Source organism: Embiotoca jacksoni, unplaced genomic scaffold, assembly GCF_022577435.1.
Source record: "Embiotoca jacksoni isolate LCO1_2020_lvr unplaced genomic scaffold, fEmbJac1.0.p SCAF_40, whole genome shotgun sequence".
NCBI classification, from domain to species: domain Eukaryota; kingdom Metazoa; phylum Chordata; class Actinopteri; family Embiotocidae; genus Embiotoca; species Embiotoca jacksoni.
In genome coordinates this window covers 2,362,501-2,385,000 of record NW_027185393.1, presented here as the reverse complement: position 1 = coordinate 2,385,000, position 22,500 = coordinate 2,362,501, and the positions used below count along the sequence as shown (strand labels likewise).

At 46.1% G+C, this 22,500-nt stretch overlaps 2 protein-coding genes across 4 annotated transcripts in view; one reads left to right on the top strand and one right to left on the bottom strand.

The window, feature by feature from the left end:
- The window catches only part of csnk1db (casein kinase 1, delta b), a 16,167-nt gene extending 9,868 nt beyond the window's left edge, over positions 1-6,299 (top strand). The window contains exons 4-10 of one of the 3 annotated variants that reach the window (XM_069168506.1): positions 1-204; positions 303-473; positions 567-715; positions 1,166-1,334; positions 1,586-1,725; positions 1,905-1,970; positions 3,674-6,299. The exon at positions 1-204 is cut by the window's left edge and continues 25 nt beyond it. In XM_069168506.1, the coding sequence (XP_069024607.1) occupies positions 1-204; positions 303-473; positions 567-715; positions 1,166-1,334; positions 1,586-1,725; positions 1,905-1,955 (884 nt within the window). In that variant the 3' untranslated portion in view covers positions 1,956-1,970; positions 3,674-6,299. Of the gene's footprint in view, positions 205-302; positions 474-566; positions 716-1,165; positions 1,335-1,585; positions 1,726-1,899; positions 1,971-3,673 lie in introns of all 3 variants that reach the window. The other 2 variants (XM_069168508.1, XM_069168507.1) reach the window with 2 other exon arrangements.
- Positions 6,300-8,300: 2,001 nt separating this feature from the next.
- Positions 8,301-22,500, bottom strand: part of slc16a3b (solute carrier family 16 member 3b) — a 14,827-nt gene continuing 627 nt past the window's right edge. Inside the window, exons 2-6 of the mRNA XM_069168515.1 lie at positions 13,486-13,738; positions 13,277-13,420; positions 12,394-12,992; positions 12,125-12,305; positions 8,301-10,705 (exon numbers count right to left, since the gene is read on the bottom strand). Of these exons, the coding sequence (XP_069024616.1) occupies positions 10,395-10,705; positions 12,125-12,305; positions 12,394-12,992; positions 13,277-13,420; positions 13,486-13,708 (1,458 nt within the window). The 5' untranslated portion in view covers positions 13,709-13,738 and the 3' untranslated portion in view covers positions 8,301-10,394. The remainder of the gene's footprint in view (positions 10,706-12,124; positions 12,306-12,393; positions 12,993-13,276; positions 13,421-13,485; positions 13,739-22,500) is intronic.

The following is a 22,500-nucleotide window of genomic DNA, read 5'->3' as shown; positions in this document are numbered from 1 at the left end:
CCAAGAACTTCATCCACAGAGACGTGAAGCCCGATAACTTCCTGATGGGACTCGGCAAAAAGGGCAACCTGGTCTACATCATCGACTTCGGCCTGGCCAAGAAATACCGCGACGCCCGCACACACCAGCACATCCCGTACCGTGAGAACAAGAACCTGACGGGAACGGCTCGCTACGCCTCCATCAACACACACCTGGGCATCGGTAGGAACACGCACCTGCTGGACAGGATGTGTTACTGCATGTACCAGGAGGCAGTTAGCGTTGGTGTCGGATCACTCTCCGTGTGCTGTCCTCCACAGAGCAGTCGAGGCGTGACGACCTGGAGTCTCTCGGCTACGTCCTCATGTACTTCAACCTGGGCTCCCTCCCCTGGCAGGGCCTGAAGGCCGCCACCAAGAGGCAGAAGTACGAACGCATCAGTGAGAAGAAGATGTCCACCCCCATTGAGGTGCTCTGTAAAGGCTACCCCTGTGAGTGTCACATGTTCTGACAGGAGTTCATCCATTCATGCAGACGGATATGGATGAAGTCACTCCCTCATCTTCTCTCTTCCTCTGTCTCAGCCGAGTTCGCCACCTACCTGAACTTCTGCCGCTCGCTGCGCTTCGACGACAAGCCCGACTACTCGTACCTGAGGCAGCTGTTCAGGAACCTGTTCCACCGACAGGGCTTCTCCTACGACTACGTCTTCGACTGGAACATGCTCAAGTTTGTGAGTATTTACCAGAAAGTCCGAAGTGTTAAATGCTCCGCTGCAGTTTGACCTGCAGTCTTTGAACCAGATCGTCCTTCCAGGAAGCCATCATCTCATGATCGTAATATTTAATGCAAATTCAGCATCTCTGCACAGGTTATGGGAGCTTGTAATTATTTAAAGTTAATAAAGTCTGCGGGAAGAAGCTCTGCTGAATCAACACAATAACTCCTCCAACTGTCTGTTCTGTGAAGTTTTTAGTAACTTTAACAAACTTTGAGTTCTTTAAGTTCAGAACATAAAAGTGCTTTTATTGTCAGATTACAATTGACTTTTTCTTTATGAGGATGTAGTTGAACAGGATGCTTGGAGAGGTGACATGTGCTCACACTCAAAGTAACCAATCAGGAGCCTCGCTGCAGCGCTCTGAGCCAGGTCCTCCTCCTGATGACTTCCTGTTGACCGCAGGGGGCCAACCGTGCAGCGGAGGAGGCAGAGAGGGAGCGCCGGGACCGCGAGGACAGGCTGAGGCACGGCAGGAACCCCGGAGCTAGAGGAATACCTGCTGCATCGGGACGACCTCGAGTAACCCAGGACGGAGCTCCGCCCACCCCGCTGACACCCACCTCACACACAGGTCAGTTCAGTCCAGCCTCCGTCTCTGTCCATCTGTCTGCTCACGTCCTCGTACAGACAGAAAACCATCAGAGTCAACTTCACTGATTTACAGGAGATTTTGTCTGACGATCATGCGTCGAATTATTTGATCTAGAGGATCTTCAGGCTTTGTGATGGAAACATGAAACACTGTCAGGCTCCACCAGTTCCCTGATTTCACTTCTTATTTTGTTCTGTATTTAATAAAGTCTTTTTGTCTCCGACCTGCAGCCAACACGTCCCCCCGACAGGTGTCCGGTATGGAGCGTGAGCGGAAGGTCAGCATGCGGCTGCACCGCGGCGCTCCGGTCAACGTGTCGTCCTCAGACCTGACAGGACGGCAGGACACGTCCCGCATGTCCACCTCTCAGGTACAAGACTTCCCGGAGACACGTCCAGCGTGTCCTGAGCAGAGAGGAGACCCCACAGTGTACTTGAATGATTTAAAGTGACCCCAGGCCAGGCAGGAAGCTTGTGTTGTGGTGTTGCTGCAGGATGTGGGTTCTGACATATTGGGCCTTCTCTCTCCCTTCCCCCAACCTCAGAATAGCATTCCCTACGAGCATCACGCCAAGTAGACGCTCGCCACGTCCTTGTGTGACGGAGGCAACGCTGGGTGAGTCCTGTCCATAAAGTACCAGGGATGCATGCGTCCACACTCCAGTTCTGCAGGGGGCTGAGTCCAGCTCAACGTGTCCCTTCAGACCAGGTTTATCTCAACAAAAAGAAAAGGGGCACAAAGAGAGAACTACAGGAGGTCACTGCTCAGTCTGTCTCCATCGTCGTCATAGTGACGTGATGCTGCTGAGCAGGAGGGAGCGGTCCTCTGAGAACTGGAGTGGATAATGCATCGCAGTGCATCATGGCCTAACACTGTAATCCCCCCCATTGCCTACCCGGGTCCACGTACTGCCCCTTCAAACCGCTCTGTGCCTTGCTGCTTGTCCTGCAGCCCTGCTTGGTGCAGTCCACCGTTACACTCAACACCTGCATGATCCGAACCCTGTCTGCCTCGCACTCTTCCTTATGGCTGAAAGCATGTCAGCAGTTGCTCACAGCAGGAAGTAGAAATGTCCCAGGAGTTCAGCTGTCTTCGGGTTGACTAGTTGGAAGAACTGTAAATAGATCAGAGAGCTGCATCTGATCTGTCAAACTGAAGGTCTTCTGCTCCTCTGTGTTTGTTTCAATACACAGAAATGTTCAGTATGTTCTGTGTGGATATGTATTTGTATTTGTATGTATCACCTGTGTGGAGAAGAGTTTCTGTTTCACATTAAGAAACACTGCAGTGTGGGCTCCTCTGGTTATTAACAAGAGAGAACTGTTCGTCAGTCTGTCACAACCATCAACCAGCAGTGATGTCATCAACCATCAATGATGTCATCAACCATCAGTGATGTCATCATCCATCAGTGATGTCATCGTTGGTTTGTGAACGTTATGAATCCTCCAGTTCGGATTCTGTCCGTCACCATTTTACTAGTTCGGAGCGGTTTGAAGCAGGAAGTGACCATATTTGGACGAGCTGGGGGAGGAGCCAGAGGTGGATCTGACCGATCTGATCGGAAACCTGACGATACTACGTCCCGCCCACCGATAGCTGTAACCTGACTGCACCACAGGCCTGTCAATCAAACAGACGCCTCATGTTTCAGACCTGAGGCTACGAACACGTTTCTATCCAGTCTGTGGTTTGTTGTTACACGTCTGTCATGCAGTGTATTGAAATGACAACTTTAATTCTTCATTCATCTCTTCAGCGATACATCTGGGTCAGAACGTAGAACCTGTAAATGGGTTCAGGATGTGACGGCGGTGACAGGACCCCTGTTAGTGGGTCCAAATGAAGATGGTCTGCTTGTTTTTTCCTGCCAGCCTTCTTATGGGATGAAGTTAGAGTGCTTGAATCGGAGGCTGTTTACCGACCTGATGGGATGTTACTGTGTGACTGGTTTATCACTGATGTTCCTGCAGCAGCTTCACAGCTCTGATCTGATCATCCAGCTTTACACCCTTCTTGCCGGTTGGTGTGAGTCCTTCTGACGGAGCAGGTTTTCTCTGAATTCACCGTCTAACTAGTGAAGAGAGTATCAGATCATTATTATAATTATTATATCAGATTATTGGTGCTAATCAGCTGTCAGTCTGACCCTGCAGTTTCCTCTGCAGAAGCTGAGGTGAGTCTGTGACTCTGGTTCTTCCTCGTATGTGACTGAAAGTCTTTAGCGTGTTGCTGCAGCAGCTCCAGCTCTGATGGACAGCTGAACCATCCCCTGTTGTTGTTCTGACTTCCTGCTTCCTGTTGTGTGTTTCCTGTAGATGGTGTCTGGTGTCCCGCCGGCTGGTCTCCATCTACTCGCTCCTCGATGAGCTCCCACAATGCAACCTGGCAGACCGAGCCCTGTTAACTCAGAAGCGATCTGACCACCACCACCACCTTCCTTTGTTCTCCTCCAGCTTGTGACCCGGTCCACCTGCTCTCAGACCCGTGTCCTCTGTCTCTTCCTGTTTCTGTGTTTTGGTCTGACCTCCTCAAACATTAAAGAGTTGGACTGCAGGACCGTTTTCTAGTCACTTTTCAGGAGACATTTGCACCCACCTCACGCACCCCCTTCTGGGGGACTGCGGATCGTCCAGTTTGTTATTGTTTTGAGGACACTGAGCGTCTGATGATCCGACAGTGAAGACCGCCGGCTCCTCCCTCTTCTGGAGACGCTCCTCGATGATGACCCAACATCTCCACTGTCACTGCAGTCAGGTTGAACAAGCAGCTTCTCCTTTTAGATCCTTGTACAGGCAGATTCCAGGTGTTTCTTTACTCTTTTTTTATTTTAGGTATTTACAATTTTCCTTTGCGTCTCCTCATCAGTCAATTTTGCTGTTTTTACTCTTTATGAACTCTGCAGCCGTGTGTATGAAACAAAAAGACAGCAGATCTTTGCATGTGTTAGAGGTGAGTCTCTACTAAAGGCTCCTGCTGTGGTGGTCCCTTCCACGTTCTGGTGGTCCCTCCTGGTCCCTCCTGGTCCCCTCCACGTTCTGGTGGTCCCTCCTGGTCCCCTCCACGTTCTGGTGGTCCCTCCTGGACCCCTCCACGTTCTAGTGGTCCCTCCTGGTCCCCTCCACGTTCTGGTGGTCTCTCCTGGTCCCTCCTGGTCCCCTCCACGTTCTGCTGGTCTCTCCTGGTCCCCTCCACGTTCTGGTGGTCTCTCTTGGTCCCCTCCACGTTCTGGTGGTCTCTCCTGGTCCCCTCCACGTTCTGGTGGTCTCAGTTGGTCCCCTCCACGTTTTGGTGGTCTCTCCTGGTCCCCTCCACGTTCTGGTGGTCTCTCTTGGTCCCCTCCATGTTCTGGTGGTCTCTCCTGGTCCCCCTCTGGTCTCTCCTGGTCCCCTCCACGTTCTGGTGGTCTCTCCTGGTCCCCTCCACGTTCTGGTGGTCTCTCTTGGTCCCCTCCACGTTTTGGTGGTCTCTCCTGGTCCCCTCCACGTTCTGGTGGTCTCTCTTGGTCCCCTCCATGTTCTGGTGGTCTCTCCTGGTCCCCTCCACGTTCTGGTGGTCTCTCCTGGTCCCCCTCTGGTCCCTCTTAGTCCCCTCCACGTTCTGCTAGTCTCTCCAGGTCCTCTCCACGTTCTGCTAGTCTCTCCAGGTCCTCTCCACGTTCTGGTGGTCTCTCTTGGTCCCCTCCATGTTCTGGTGGTCTCTCCTGGTCCCCTCCACGTTCTGGTGGTCTCTCTTGGTCCCCTCCACGTTCTGGTGGTCTCTCTTGGCCCCCTCCACGTTCTGGTGGTCTCTCCTGGTCCCCCTATGGTCCCTCTTGGTCCCCTCCACGTTCTGGTGGTCTCTCTTGGTCCCCTCCACATTCTGGTGGTCTCTTCTGGTCCCCTCCATGTTCTGGTGGTCTCTCCTGGTCCCCCTCTGGTCCCTCTTGGTCCCCTCCATGTACTGGTGGTCTCTCCTGGTCCCCTCCATGTTCTGGTGGTCTCTCCTGGTCCCTTCCACGTTCTGGTGGTCTCTCTTGGTCCCCTCCACGTTCTGCTGGTCTCTCCTGGTCCCTTCCACGTTCTGGTGGTCCCTGTTGGTCCCTTCCATGTTCTGGTGGTCCCTCTTGGTCCCCTCCACGTTCTGGTGGTCCCTGTTGGTCCCCTCCACGTTCTGGTGGTCCCTGTTGGTCCCCTCCACGTTCTGGTGGTCCCTCTTGGTCCCCTCCACGTTCTGGTGGTCCCTGTTGGTCCCCTCCACGTTCTGGTGGTCCCTCTTGGTCCCCTCCACGTTCTGGTGGTCCCTGTTGGTCCCCTCCACGTTCTGGTGGTCCCTGTTGGTCCCCTCCACGTTCTGGTGGTCCCTCTTGGTCCCCTCCACGTTCTGGTGGTCCCTCTTGGTCCCCTCCACGTTCTGGTGGTCCCCCTCTGGTTCTCGTGTTGGGTTCAGGACGACACCTCTAACATTTTTCTTTTCTTCTTTGTTATTTTGAAGCTGTGAATCGTGTAATATTTGATCTGTAAATGTTTTCTGTTGAGTGCTCTGTGGGTGTCAGCAGGTGTGATGCAGTCAGCAGGTGTGATGCAGTCAGCAGGTGTGATGCAGTCAGCAGGTGTGATGCAGTCAGCAGGTGTGATGCAGTCAGCAGGTGTGATGCAGTCAGCAGGTGTGATGCAGTGAATGTGAAAGATGCTCAGAGATCCTGCAGACTCTGAGAGCCTCGTGCTCTTTGTGAATCCTCTTGAACTGGTTCAGCTCGGCTCCTCCAGCAGCCTGTCGGGCTTCATCACTATCGACCTGCTGTTCACCCTCTAAATTCTGATTTTGACCCTTGACCTTTTCCGGTCAGCCGCTCTACACTTTATTGAATTATGTAAACTATCAGATCAGCAAGGTTTACTTTCTCACATTTCTACTTGCCACTGTATTTGTGTACTTAAACTGTAAATAAATGAATCACTTGTAGCTTGTTGTTCTGATTTGATATGAATGTGTTTCACTGAGAGAGCAGCAGGTGGCGCTGCAGCTCCGTTTTATTCACTGTTTGTCCACCGTATGAAGTATTTAATCCACAGCACTCGGTGGAACGGGACAATAACGGACTCTGTTCCTGGACGGGAGGAGGAGTCGGGAAGCTGCTGTCAGCCTGAACAGGAAGTCCCAGAAACACACATCCTGTTCTGGACCACGTCAGAGACCAGTTAGTCTCCGGTCTTCCTCAGCTGCTCTTCATCAGAGTCCATCACTGACTCACTCAGGGCTCATGTTCAGAGGGCGAATCAGAGACTCTCCTTTCACTTCATCAGGATGTGGAAGATGAGGTAGGTCTGAAGGGAATGGATCACTCTGCAATGCATGCTGGGTAGATTTCTGTCTGATGTCATTTAAAGATGACCTCACTTGATGGAGCGTTCAAACAGTGTTCAACCCTTCAGGTTCATTCAGGTGACACACACACGCACACACGCACACGCACACACGCACACACACACAGAGACATACACAACCACACACACACAGACATACACAACCACACACACACAGACATATACAACCACACACACACAGACATACACAACCACACACACACAGACATACACAACCACACACATACACAACCACACACACACAGACATACACAACCACACACACACAGACATATACAACCACACACACACAGACATACACAACCACACACACACAGACATACACAACCACACACACACAGACATACACAACCACACACATACACAACCACACACACACAGACATACACAACCACACACACACAGACATATACAACCACACACACACAGACATACACAACCACACACAGAGACATACACAACCACACACACAGACATATACAACCACACACACAGACATACACAACCACACACACACAGACATACACAACCACACACACACAGACATACACAACCACACACACACAGACATATACAACCACACACACAGACATACACAACCACACACACACAGACATATACAACCACACACACACAGACATACACAACCACACACACACAGACATATACAACCACACACACACAGACATATACAACCACACACACACAGACATACACAACCACACACACAGACATACACAACCACACACACAGACATACACAACCACACACACAGACATACACAACCACACACACAGACATACACAACCACACACACAGAGACATACACAACCACACACACAGACATACACAACCACACACACAGACATACACAACCACACACACAGACATACACAACCACACACACAGACATACACAACCACACACACAGAGACATACACAACCACACACACAGAGACATATACAACCACACACACAGACATACACAACCACACACACAGAGACATATACAACCACACACACGCACGCACACGCACAGACACACACACACACACTCGCACACACTCGCACACACACAGACACACACGCACGCACACACACAGAGACATACACGCACAGACACACACACACACTCACACACACACACACACACACACACACACTCGCACACACACACTCGCACACACACACACACACTCGCACACACACTCGCACACACACACACACACACACACACACTCGCACGCACACACACACACACACACACACACACACACACACACACACACACACTCACTGCAACAAGAGTTCTTTAAATGGGTGAAGTAGTAAACTCACTCGCCGCCACATTGTTAGGTACACCTGTTCAACTGCTCATAAAGGTGAATGTCTAAGCAGCCAATCAGGTGGCAGGAGCAGGGGCTGATGAAGTTCAAACCGTCAGTGTGGAGGTCAGAGGTCAAAGGAGAAGGGCCAAACTGGTCCAAACTGAGAAGGATAAGAGTAGATCAAATATGTGACTTTCATCCTTCACAACAGGAGAAGAACACGATAAACAGGATTAAGTCGTAGGATTTAGGTTTCCGTTATTGTTTTTATTTTTATTATCATCATTTAAAACAATTCTGACACTATTGCCTTGATTCGACACACTCCTGTACAGTAGGTGGCGGTCCACCAATAAAATCAGAAGGAGGAGGAGGATGATGAAGAACATGTTGCTTCCAGACTTTGGAGCTTTGCAAGTAAAACGGTCTCTGAGAGATGAGATGGTTTAAACAGCAGAAACATGAAGAGAAAACTACAGTCAGAAAGTTCTGAGTGGAGTTCCTTCAAAATAAAAGAGTCAGCAGATCCTCAGTCTAACAGTCATTAGAGCGAAGCACCGAGCAGATGGTCCATCTACTGATCTGGAAGATGAAGATGAAGACCTGCTGCTCATCAGCTCTGTACGAGGAGACGGTTTTAGAAGATGGAGGGCGATTGTTGAGTCCAACTTAACGGCAAAGGTGAGTCTCTCCTTCACTGTGCGTGTGTAACATTAATAACTGAACCAGAGACTGCTGCTGTCATCATCCAGCAGTGATGTCATCATCCAGCAGTGATGTCATCATCCATCAGTGATGTCATCGTTGGTTTGTGAACATTATGAATCCTCCAGTTCAGATTCTGTCCGTCACCATCTTTGCTAGTTCGGAGCGGTTTGGAGCAGGAAGTGACCATATTTGGACGAGCTGGGGGAGGAGCCAGAGGTGGATCTGACCGATCTGATTGGAAACCTGATGATACTACGTCCCGCCCACCGACAGCTGTAACCTGACTGCACCACAGGCCTGTCAATCAAACAGACACGCCCCCAAAAACATGTCTTCTTGAATCTTCTTTTCTAATGAATGAGGGATTATTTTCAGATGGACCTCCAGAAAACTAATAAGAAGGAGTGACTTTAGCTAACAACACCGAGATAACTGATGGACACATTTTATTCACTTTGGATTTGATGAGAGAAGTTGAATGGGAGTCTATGGAGCCGGAGGCTTTTTGGAGCCGACCTCTAGTGGCACTCGCTGGTATTGCAGCTGAAGACACTTCTGGATCAGAACCATTTTACAGACTTGAAGCTACGAACACTTTTAGAAACAGTCGGTGGTTCCAGCTGATCATCCTTTAACCACCACAGCCCGAGTGTCGATGCTGATCACCTCCAACCCTTCAGAACCTCAGTGTACCATCTCCTCGTAGCTACTCTCGGCTCATATCAGCTCGTACTGCTTTCTGGACCATGACACGGATCCACTGGACTCAGATGTGATCCAGTGGATCACCTTCAGGATGTGGTGCATTAGGAGATCCTCATCGTGACAGTGCTGCCTGCAGATGTGCAGCAGCTGTGTGACGCTGTCATGTCAGGATGGACCAACATCTGTGAGGACTGTTTCTGTCACAAAGAGTTAATGCGGTTCTGAAGATTAAAACCGGTCTGCCTGTATGGGCTCGGTGTACCTAATAAAGTGGCGTGCAGAATTCGGCTGCAGCGTTTTTACAACCAGTTTTTGAATGTAAGCTGTCCTGCTGCAGACGTGCCAATAAATAGATGCAATAAATAGAGCAGAGATAAAGCTTCATCTTTGAGCTTCAACCATCAGTCTGAATATTCTGGTCCTGTTGGGAGGAAATCTGGATTTAATCTGGATTTAATATATAAACACAAGTTCTGCTAATGGGAGGTTCCAACAGCTGCTCAGTCCTGAGGGAACGGAGGGCATCGAATGACTGTCGCACTTACAAACAGCAGATTAAGTTACAAAAACAATGACAAGTAAATCCGTCTCCATGACAACCTGAGCAGACATGTGAGTGACAGCTCTGGAAAATATCAGTCAGCGAACCTTTTCACGGCTCGTAGTCGGATTCATTGGAGTCATCGTCGCTGGACGTAGAAGAATCAGTTTCTAAAATGAGACAGAACCAGAAGTTCTCCAACGGTCGGGTCTGACTGGACCGCTGTGTGGGGACAGTGGGACATTAATACCAGAAGGACAGGACAACAGTTACAGTCCGATCTACATGTTGGATCAGAACCGGTTCAGGCGGAACCGGGTCCGTCTCTCCTCGTGGCTCCTCCCCTCTCTGCTACGTCTTCATCGGCCCACAGTCGTCTCATCGAGCGTCCTCACAGCGACGTCTCGCTGTCCTCCTTCTCCGTCTCCACGTCTTCCCCCCCATTAGGAGCACACACTTTCCCATTGGCTTTTCCCTTCGGCTCTTCATCTTCGTCATCCTCCTCGCCCCCCGCCGCCCCGCCGTTTAGCCCCTCCCTCTCCGCAGCAGTCACTGCCATCTCCATCTTGGCCTCTGGGTCTTCCTGTTTCCTGCTGATGCAGAAGTAGTTGCCCAGGGCGATGATGAAGGCCGACAGTGTGACCTCACAGCCGGCCAGCAGGAACACGTGCATGTTCTGTTTGGTGGCGTCCAGGAGGCGACCTGGTGGAGAGGGCAGGAACATCAATCAGTCAGTCAATCAGTCAGTCAATCAATCAGTCAGTCAGTCAATCAGTCAGTCAATCAGTCAGTCAATCAATCAGTCAGTCAATCAGTCAGTCAATCAATCAGTCGGCCAATCAGTCAGTCAGTCAATCAATCAGTTAATCAGTCAATCAGTCAGTCAGTCAATCAATCAGGTAATCAGTCAGTTAATCAGTCAGTCAATCAGTCAGTTAGTCAGTCAATCAATCAGTCAATCAATCAATCAGCCAGTCAATCAATCAGCCAGTCAATCAATCAGTCAGTCAATCAGTCAGTCAGTCAATCAGGCAATCAGTCAGTCAATCAGCCAATCAATCAATCAGTCAATCAATCTGTCAATCAGTCAGTCAATCAATCTGGCAATCAGTATGTCAATCAATCAGTCAGTCAATCAATCAATCAGTCAATCAATCAGTTAATCAGTCAATCAATCAGTCAGTCAATCAATCAGGTAATCAGTCAGTCAATCAGTCAGTCAATCAACCAGTTAGTCAGTCAGTCAATCAATCAATCAATCAATCAGTCAATCGATCAGTCAATCAATCAGTCAGTCAATCGCTCTGTCAATCAATCTGTCAATCAATCAATCAATCAGTCAATCAATCTGACAATCAGACAGTCAATCAATCAATCAGGTAATCAATCAGTCAATCAGTCAGTCAATCAATCAGTCAATCAGTCAGTCAATCAAACTGTCAATCAGTCAGTCAGTCAGTCAGTCAGTCAGTCAGTCAATCAGTCAGTCAGTCAATCAGTCAGTCAATCAATCAGTATGGTTGGTGCTTCTCATCACATCAGTGTTTAGTAAACAGATTAAGTGACTAAATGATAAATGGAACCAGATCTTTAATTATTGACGTCCTGCAGAACAAACTGAGGGTTTGCTCAGTTCTGAAGAACGGACCAATCAGCAACCAGCGTCAGTGGAGGTTTCAGGTGGTCAGTGCTGATTGGTTATCGGCTAACGGCAGGTCTACGCCCAGTAAGTGAACCGGCTCCCTGTGGAGCCACACCGACACCTGATGTTGGACTGGGACCTGAAACTACGAGCCTCCAGCTCCATCGGGTCCTCTGGGTTCTGGTCCGGCCACGCCGCTCGTATCAGCGTTCGCTCAGCCTCTCCTTCGCTGTGATTGGACGGCTGGTTACGGAGACGAGTTGAACGTTTTTCACCTCTCGTTGACCGGAAAACAGTTTCATTAAAAAACGGTTTAAAAAGGACTCCGTGTTCCTGCCGCACGCCGATTGGTTTAAACGAGCCTGAGGTCGACGCCCAGCAGGAGGCGGGACAGTGCTGCAGGTCTGTAACATGGTCAGAGCCTCTTGTTGCCAAATGCAGCTTTGTTTGGATGCTCAGGAACAAGAAGTTCATCTCACCTGCTCCCGGAGGTCCAACCAGCACGGCCACGGCCTCCATCAGCAGCACCAGGCCGATGGCGCTGGAGAACTTCTCCGTCCCGACGATCGTCATGAGCACCTCGAACTGCAGCGCCCCCACCATGCCGTACGACATACCGAAGAAGATGCAGAAGACCACCAGACCCGTGTAGTCCTTCGCCTGCGAGGAGATGCGACAGATCGTCACTGTTGTGTCTTCATGACGGTAGGAGGTTTGCGAGGCGGGCGTCGCCGTAGAAACCACGTACCTGAGAGCCGATGAGGTCGGCGCAGCCGTTGAAGAGCATGGCGAAGCTGAACAGGTAGACGCTTCTGGGCCGCATCCACTTCGTCCCAGCTAGTAATCCTGACGCAGGCCGGGCGAACATGTCCACGAAGCCCAGGACCGTGAGCAGCAGCGCCGACTTGGTGTCTTCGTTGCCGAGGCCTTTGGCGTAGTTCACCACAAACACGGGGGGCACGAACAGACCGAGGACCATGACGGACGCCGCGACGGTGTAGATGAGGAAACCTCGGTCCTTGAACACGCTGAAGTCCAGCAGCTTCCTCTTCACCGGGGGTTCGTCTGCGGCCAGGGGAGCGCTCTCCTCCTCCTGGGGCTTCTTAGGAGGCAACAGCGGCCTCATGAGGGCACCGCAGGCACAGCAGTTGAGCAGCATCCCTCCCAGGATGAGGAAGCCCCCCCTCCAGCCGTAGTGGGCCAGGAGGATCTGTCCCAGCGGGGACAGGCAGCACAGGGCCACCGGGCTGCCGGCCGCCGCCAGGCCGTTAGCCAGAGGACGCTTCTCGCTGAAGTAACGATTCAGCATGATCAGAGACGGCTGGAAGTTCAGGGCCAGACCGAGACCTGGGGACGGACACAAAACACTGAGCAACCACCTGGTCCTCCTCCTCACCTGGAGCACAGACAGACCTGCTGGGTTTATTCTTTCAACTCACATCCGTTCACTTCTAACAAATGTACTTTGGTTGAAGTGAACCTGCCTTCAGTTTGCGACAGGTTAGAAGTCTTCAGGCAGTTAACGACTACAACCTGTTTTTATTACTTGTGAACCTCTGAACCTGAAGACAGAGCTGCTGTCCCTCAGGTGTTTGTGTCTTGTTGTGGACGTGGTGTTGCAGTGCCTCTACCTGTGATGACTCCTGCACAGAGGTAGATGTGAATGATATTTGTGGCGAAGGAAGCCAGAATCATCCCCAGCGAGGCGAAGAGCCCTCCGACCATCATCACCGGCCGGCAGCCGAAGCGGTTCACCATCACGCTGCACAGCGGACCTGAGGAACACAACGTCAGGATCCGTCGGTCGGCCGTAAGGTGCGACGCCAACGACGAAGCGTACCTGTCCCGTACAGCATGGCCAGCAGGATGGAGGAGATCCAGGCGATGTCGCTGTAGCCGACGTCAAAGTCCTTCATCAGCTCCTTGAAGAAGACGCTGATGGCTTTGGGGAACGCGTAGGAGAAGCCGGTGATGACGAAGCATCCCGCCAACACCGCCCAACCCCAGCCGCCGTCCGGGGCCTTCACCGCAGGGGCCCCGTCGTCCACCGCCGCTCCTCCCATGATGCTCCGGGTGCAGTGCAGAGGTCAGTGCTGTGAACACGGGTCAAAAACACCGACTTTAATCTGTGGTGTCAATCACTCACATGGAGGTCTGTTATCCTGCTGGACCAGTCAGACCTTATCAGAGTAAACTACGTATGTTCATTAGTGGTGGGTCAGGTGAGCTGTCACATCCTGAATGAGTCCTGCAGAATTCACAGGTAGCTTCATCAGGTTCACGAGACCTCCAGGAACTCCATGAAACATCAGCTGCTCATCACAGAAAGATCTGGACCTGCTGATCAGTGTCTGTTAGAGGATCTCATCCACCGTCCTCCTCTTTTATTTGACCATGTTTTATTATGAAGCCTTTTTTTCACCTTTTTGTTTTTCCTACAGTTTTTACTTTCTTGCTGATAATCTCCTATAAAGTGTTTTGTTCTTGTTATTTTTATATTTCTTAATTTCAGTGGGACCAGATTTCCTTTTCTTTTTGTGGTCGTTCTGTTTTTTAATAGCTGGAATCACTTTAACACGCAAACCCTCATTTAAATACAGAGATTTACACCTGATATCAATGACGCAATCACTCAGTTAATCACCTGCAAAAAGGGTGCGACGTTTGTTTTCTAACTTTTGGAAGGAACACGCAATTTAGGAGCTTTATTTGAGATTTTAGTAAACCAGGCCCAAAGTGGTTCTTTTCCACTGCTGCTGCTGGACAGAAGAATCAGTGTGTTCATTGAGTGTTAAACAGAGGACACAAAAACATGTTGATTTCTGGGTAAAATAATTAAAGCTGCAGATATTTTGGAGGCTGATGTGTTCACATGATGAGGTCATTTCCTGTCAGCGTGATTTGAAACAACACTACTCTGTTAAAACTAAATTACTAAGAGTCCTGACACGGAAGAGTATTATATGTTGGTGTACTGAGGGAAGTACAACATCTGGAACACATGTACAACATCTGGAACACATGTACAACATCTGGAACACTAGTACAACATCTGGAACACAAGTACAACATCTGGAACACAAGTACAACATCTGGAACACTAGTACAACATGTGGCCACCTGTGCCTGACCCCGTCTGTCTCTACCTGTCCTCTGGAGGAGACCACCTGTCCAAACTGAAGATAAGCTGCCAACCAATCAGCTCGTCCTCTCCACTGGTTCTAGTGAGTCACCTTCATCCAAACCACAAACATGTGAGCTAATTAATGGAACGTACAAGCAGAAGGTCACGGGGAGGTCAACATGGCACCTCCACCTCAGGTCTCCCTCCCAGAGGACCCCTCCTCCCTCAACTGCTCCGTGAGGAGCCCCGACCACCACCGATACTAAAATAAAACCTTACATTCCTCATGCACACACACACACAGAGGGATCGTTTGTCAGATGAAAGGCACGTGGATGGTGAATCTAACTGTCCTGTTGACTCCATCTGAAATACAACATCACGCAGGAACTTCTGTTGTGGAGTTTTGTCTGGTGAAGTATTTGGTGAAGTGTTTGATGAAGTGTTTGATGAAGTGTTTGGTGAAGTGTTTGGTGAAGTATTTGGTGAAGTGTTTGATGAAGTGTTTGATGAAGTGTTTGGTGAAGTGTTTGGTGAAGTGTTTGGTGAAGTGTTTGATGAAGTGTTTGATGAAGTGTTTGGTGAAGTGTTTGGTGAAGTGTTTGATGAAGTGTTTGATGAAGTGTTTGATGAAGTGTTTGGTGAAGTGTTTGGTGAAGTGTTTGATGAAGTGTTTGGTGAAGTGTTTGATGAAGTGTTTGATGAAGTGTTTGATGAAGTGTTTGATGAAGTGTTTGGTGAAGTGTTTGGTGAAGTGTTTGATGAAGTGTTTGATTAAGTGTTTGGTGAAGTGTTTGATGAAGTGTTTGGTGAAGTGTTTGGTGAAGTGTTTGATGAAGTGTTTGATGAAGTGTTTGGTGAAGTGTTTGGTGAAGTGTTTGATGAAGTGTTTGGTGAAGTGTTTGGTGAAGTGTTTGGTGAAGTGTTTGATGAAGTGTTTGGTGAAGTGTTTGATGAAGTGTTTGATGAAGTGTTTGATGAAGTGTTTGGTGAAGTGTTTGGTGAAGTGTTTGATGAAGTGTTTGGTGAAGTGTTTGATGAAGTGTTTGATGAAGTGTTTGATGAAGTGTTTGGTGAAGTGTTTGGTGAAGTGTTTGGTGAAGTGTTTGATGAAGTGTTTGGTGAAGTGTTTGATGAAGTGTTTGATGAAGTGTTTGATGAAGTGTTTGATGAAGTGTTTGGTGAAGTGTTTGGTGAAGTGTTTGATGAAGTGTTTGATGAAGTGTTTGGTGAAGTGTTTGATGAAGTGTTTGGTGAAGTGTTTGGTGAAGTGTTTGATGAAGTGTTTGATGAAGTGTTTGATGAAGTGTTTGGTGAAGTGTTTGGTGAAGTGTTTGATGAAGTGTTTGGTGAAGTGTTTGATGAAGTGTTTGATGAAGTGTTTGATGAAGTGTTTGATGAAGTGTTTGGTGAAGTGTTTGGTGAAGTGTTTGATGAAGTGTTTGATGAAGTGTTTGGTGAAGTGTTTGATGAAGTGTTTGGTGAAGTGTTTGGTGAAGTGTTTGATGAAGTGTTTGATGAAGTGTTTGGTGAAGTGTTTGGTGAAGTGTTTGATGAAGTGTTTGGTGAAGTGTTTGGTGAAGTGTTTGATGAAGTGTTTGGTGAAGTGTTTGATGAAGTGTTTGATGAAGTGTTTGATGAAGTGTTTGATGAAGTGTTTGGTGAAGTGTTTGATGAAGTGTTTGGTGAAGTGTTTGGTGAAGTGTTTGGTGAACCTTTGAGTGTCCCAACCTCCCCTGACATCCGTCTGTTTTGTGTTTCTTCACATCCTGTGTTATTGTGGTGACTCGCCCTCTGGTGTCGTAACTTCCTGGTGTGATGAGCTGGCTCCGCCCTGAACGCATGTTTCTGTCTGTTTGTTCTCTCAGTGGTTCTCTGTGTACGTTCTCATGCTTCTTTATGTCCTTTAGTTCTGCTGACAGTTTTTGTAACTGCCTGGTTTTTGACCCTCACCTGTATGTTTGCAGCTGCTTCTGCTCTGACCGATACTGCTGTGCTCATCTTGAGTAAAAGCTGTTGTCTGTCTGTGTTATCAGTGTTACAGACAGCAGCTTTACAGGTCGCCTCCCTTCACTGCTCAGCGGCCTCTGGGAACAACTTGGGCTTCAGTGACTTGCCCAAGGGCATGTCAGCATCTGAGCCACAGCTGCCACTAGGGGGCGTCTCTAGAGTGACTTCGTAGTTACAGTAATAATACATGAAGATCGGACACTCTGGGAGGCAAAAACCTTTGAGAATAAGTGTGTTAACTGATATTTTAGTGGCCTTTTATTGTGACGCTCACCTGTCCAGTCATCCTGCTGGTTAATCAGCATGTTGATGAGCTTCACCTGTCGCTGGATGGATTATTTTGTCAAGTGACGTCTCATTGACACGGATTTTTAAGGATTTCATGAAGAATGGGAGCGAAAACAAAAGTGTTGCATTTATATTTTTCACAGTAAATTTATGGTCATTCAGGTCTTTATCAGTAGTTTATAATATCAGATTATAATATTCACGAGATCGGTGAAGGAATCATTAATGAGTCAACTTCTAGTTTAAATGCATCAACAACAATAAATTGAGGATGTGAGCTGCCTAAATATATATAATAATTATTAGCTGATAATGATTTTATTTATATCCAGCACATCATATTTTACAGTATTTACAAGTATCTTTCATTCTTTAAATCAGTCTCAAATTTGATTTCAATAGTCAACATTCTCAATGTTGTTACAGTAATTTGAGTTATATCTGTAATCTATGGAATAAAATCAAGATTTCTGGAGGAATAACGTCCGATCAAACGCTCTGATGAAATTACAAAACAATCTCTTTATTCCTTTTATCATTTCAGTGAGGTGTGTAATATATAACCAACATGATGTTACGTTTTAATAGTTTCATCTTAAAATCAGGTAGTTACTGGAAAATAACTCGAGTTCCAAGTAAAAAAAGTGACTGAAAAGACCGTGACTGGTCAGCAGGGGGCAGTGAGGTGGTCGGTGATTTTATAGTGATGTCACAGCTTGTCTGTAATAACATTGTTCCTCAACACTATAATCTATAATTACACAGAGCCATGAAAGGCCTGTTAGCTGCGTCCACTCTCTTTATCTGTGCAGCCTGTCGACACTCTGCTGGCGCCCGTTCACAGCTTGTGTTGCATCTGATAAACATACTGAGACGTTCTGGTGACCTGCAGCATGAACCAACACCACAACATCTCCCTTCACGGCTCTGCTGGGATCTCCTCCATCTCTCATAAACATCCCAGCATGTGGACAGATATTCACGTCCCTGTTCATACCAACATCCATCAGTTACAGAACAACACTGCTGTCTGGTGTCTCTGTCCACCTGTCTGTCCACCTGTCTGCTGTCTCCTGTCCACCTGTCTGCTGTCTCCTGTCCACCTGTCTGTTGTCTCCTGTCCAGCAGTGAGAGTGAATGTGAGCAGAGCTGCAGATTGAGGAGGAAACTCTGTAGATCATCCATCACATCATATCACTCATATCACTCATATCACTTCATATCACTCATATCACTTCATATCACTCATATCACTTCATATCACTCATATCACTCATATCACTCATATCACTTCATATCACTTCATATCACTCATATCACTTCATATCACTTCATATCACTCATATCACTTCATATCACTCATATCACTTCATATCACTTCATATCACTCATATCACTCATATCACTTCATATCACTCATATCACTTCATATCACTTCATATCACTTCATATCACTTCATATCACTTCATATCATATCACATCACTTCATATCACTCATGTCACTTCATATCACTCATATCACATCATATCACTCATATCACTTCATATCACATCAATTCATATCACTTCATATCACTCATATCACTTCATATCATATCACATCACTTCATATCACTCATATCACTTCATATCACTCATATCACTTCATATCACTCATATCACTTCATATCACTCATATCACTTCATATCAATTCATATCACTTCATATCACTCATATCAATTCATATCATATCACATCACTTCATATCACTCATATCACATCATATCACTCATATCACATCATATCACTTCATGTCACTCATATCACTCATATCACTCATATCACTTCATATCACTCATATTACTTCATATCACTTCATATCAGTCATATCACTTCATATCACTCATATCACATCATATCACTCATATCACTTCATATCACTTCATATCACTCATATCACTTCATATCACTTCATATCACTTCATATCACTCATATCACATCATATCACTTCATATCACTCATATCACTTCATATCACTTCATATCACTCACATCACTTCATATCACTCATATCACTTCATATCACTCATATCACTTCATATCACTTATATCACTTCATATCACTCATATCACTCATATCACTCATATCACTTCATATCACTTCATATCACTCATATTACTTCATATCACTTCATATCACTCATATCACATCATATCACTTCATATCACTCATATCACTTCATATCACTCATATCACTTCATATCACTTCATATCACTCATATCACTTCATATCACTCATATCACTCATATCACTTCATATCACTCATATCACTCATATTACTTCATATCACTCATATCACTCATATTACTTCATATCACTCATATCACATCATATCACTCATATCACTCATATCACTTCATATCACTTCATATCACTCATATCACATCATATCACTCATATCACTCATATCACATCATATCACTTCATATCACTCATATCACTTCATATCACTCATATCACTTCATATCACTTCATATCACTCCATATCACTCATATCACTTCATATCACTCATATCACTCATATTACTTCATATCACATCATATCACTCATATCACTCATATCACTTCATATCACTCATATCACTCATATCACATCATATCACTCATATCACTTCATATCACTCATATCACTTCGTATCACGTCATATCACTCATATCACATCATATCACTCATATCACTTCATATCACTTCATATCACTTCATATCACTTCATATCACTTCATATCACTTCATATCACTCATATCACTCATATCACTTCATATCACTCATATCACTCATATTACTTCATATCACTTCATATCACTTCATATCACTCATATCACTCATATCACATCATATCACTCATATCACATCATATCACTTCATATCACTTCATATCACTTCATATCACTCATATCACTCATATCACATCATATCACTCATATCACTCATATCACTTCGTATCACGTCATATCACTCATATCACATCATATCACTCATATCACTCATATCACTTCATATCACTTCATATCACTCATATCACTTCATATCACTTCATATCACTCATATCACTCATATCACTTCATATCACTTCATATCACTCATATCACTTCATATCACTTCATATCACTCATATCACTCATATCACTTCATATCACTCATATTACTTCATATCACTTCATATCACTCATATCACATCATATCACTCATATCACTCATATCACTTCATATCACTCATATCACTCATATCACTTCGTATCACGTCATATCACTCATATCACATCATATCACTCATATCACTCATATCACTTCATATCACTTCATATCACTCATATCACTTCATATCACTTCATATCACTCATATCACTCATATCACTTCATATCACTTCATATCACTTCATATCACTTCATATCACTCATATCACTCATATCACTTCATATCACTCATATCACTTCATATCACTTCATATCACTTCATATCACTTCATATCACTTCATATCACTTCATATCACTCATATCACTTCATATCACTTCATATCACTTCATATCACTCATATCACTTCATATCACTTCATATCACTCATATCACTCATATCACTTCATATCACTTCATATCACTTCATATCACTTCATATCACTCATATCACTCATATCACTTCATATCACTCATATCACTCATATCACATCATATCACTCATATCACTTCATATCACTTCATATCACTTCATATCACTTCATATCACTTCATATCACTTCATATCACTCATATCACTTCATATCACTCATATCACTTCATATCACTCATATCACTTCATATCACTTCATATCACTTCATATCACTCATATCACTTCATATCACTCATATCACTTCATATCACTTCATATCACTCATATCACTCATATCACTTCGTATCACGTCATATCACTCATATCACATCATATCACTCATATCACTCATATCACTCATATCACTTCATATCACTTCATATCACTCATATCACATCATATCACTCATATCACTCATATCACTTCATATCACTCATATCACTCATATCACTTCATATCACTCATATCACTTCATATCACTCATATCACTTCATATCACTCATATCACTTCATATCACTTCATATCACTCATATCACTCTTATTACTCATTATTATTATTACATACATATATATGTACATACACACATATACATGTATATATACATATACATATATATATATATATATATAAGTGTATATATATGAACATTGAGACCATTATTATGTATACAATGACAGTTTATAATCTTAAGAATATTCATCAGACATTTAACCGTCACCGTGTGTGGAAATGACGCTGCTGTCATGACATCATCAGCTTCAGGGATGCAGCCCGTCGCACGTACACAGTCGGTCTGTCTGTCTGTCAGTCGGTCTGTCTGTCTGTCTGTCTGTCTGTCTGTCGGTCTGTCTGTCTGTCTGTCTGTCTGTCGGTCTGTCTGTCTGTCGGTCTGTCTGTCTGTCTGTCTGTCGGTCTGTCTGTCTGTCTATCGGTCTGTCTGTCGGTCGGTCTGTCTGTCGGTCTGTCTGTCGGTCTGTCTGTCTGTCTGTCGGTCTGTCTGTCTGTCGGTCGGTCTGTCTGTCTGTCTGTCGGTCTGTCTGTCTGTCTGTCGGTCGGTCTGTCTGTCGGTCTGTCTGTCGGTCTGTCTGTCTGTCGGTCTGTCTGTCGGTCTGTCTCACTAACACATCGCATCCTCTGACAGCCTGTGACGGTTCATTTCATCACAGCTGATTTCATCATCAACAAGTTCTCTGAGCGCGAGGACTTCCGTTCACCGCCTCTCAGTTTAACGGATGATGATGATGATGAAGGTCCTTCCTCAGAAACGTTCACGTGCAACATGCATCGCTTTGATCCTGATGAGCGCGAGCGGCGGATGTGAATCACAAAGCGCGCGGACAAACCCAAGTGGCCTACGTGAGGTCGGAGGCGTACTTCTGTCACCGTCATCCACCCGGTGCACGTGGACAGGAAACACGTTACCGACTGTTCATCTCACACACTCAGGTCACACACCTACCATCACTGTTTGTATCACTCTGTTTCACTAGTATCACTGTTTCACTAGTATCACTAGTATCACTCTGTTTCACTAGTATCACTCTGTTTCACTGTTTCACTAGTATCACTAGTATCACTCTGTTTCACTAGTATCACTCTGTTTCACTGTTTCACTAGTATCACTCTGTATCACTCTGTTTCACTGTTTCACTAGTATCACTCTGTTTCACTAGTATCACTCTGTATCACTGTTTCACTAGTATCACTAGTATCACTCTGTTTCACTAGTATCACTCTGTTTCACTGTTTCACTAGTATCACTCTGTATCACTCTGTTTCACTAGTATCACTCTGTATCAC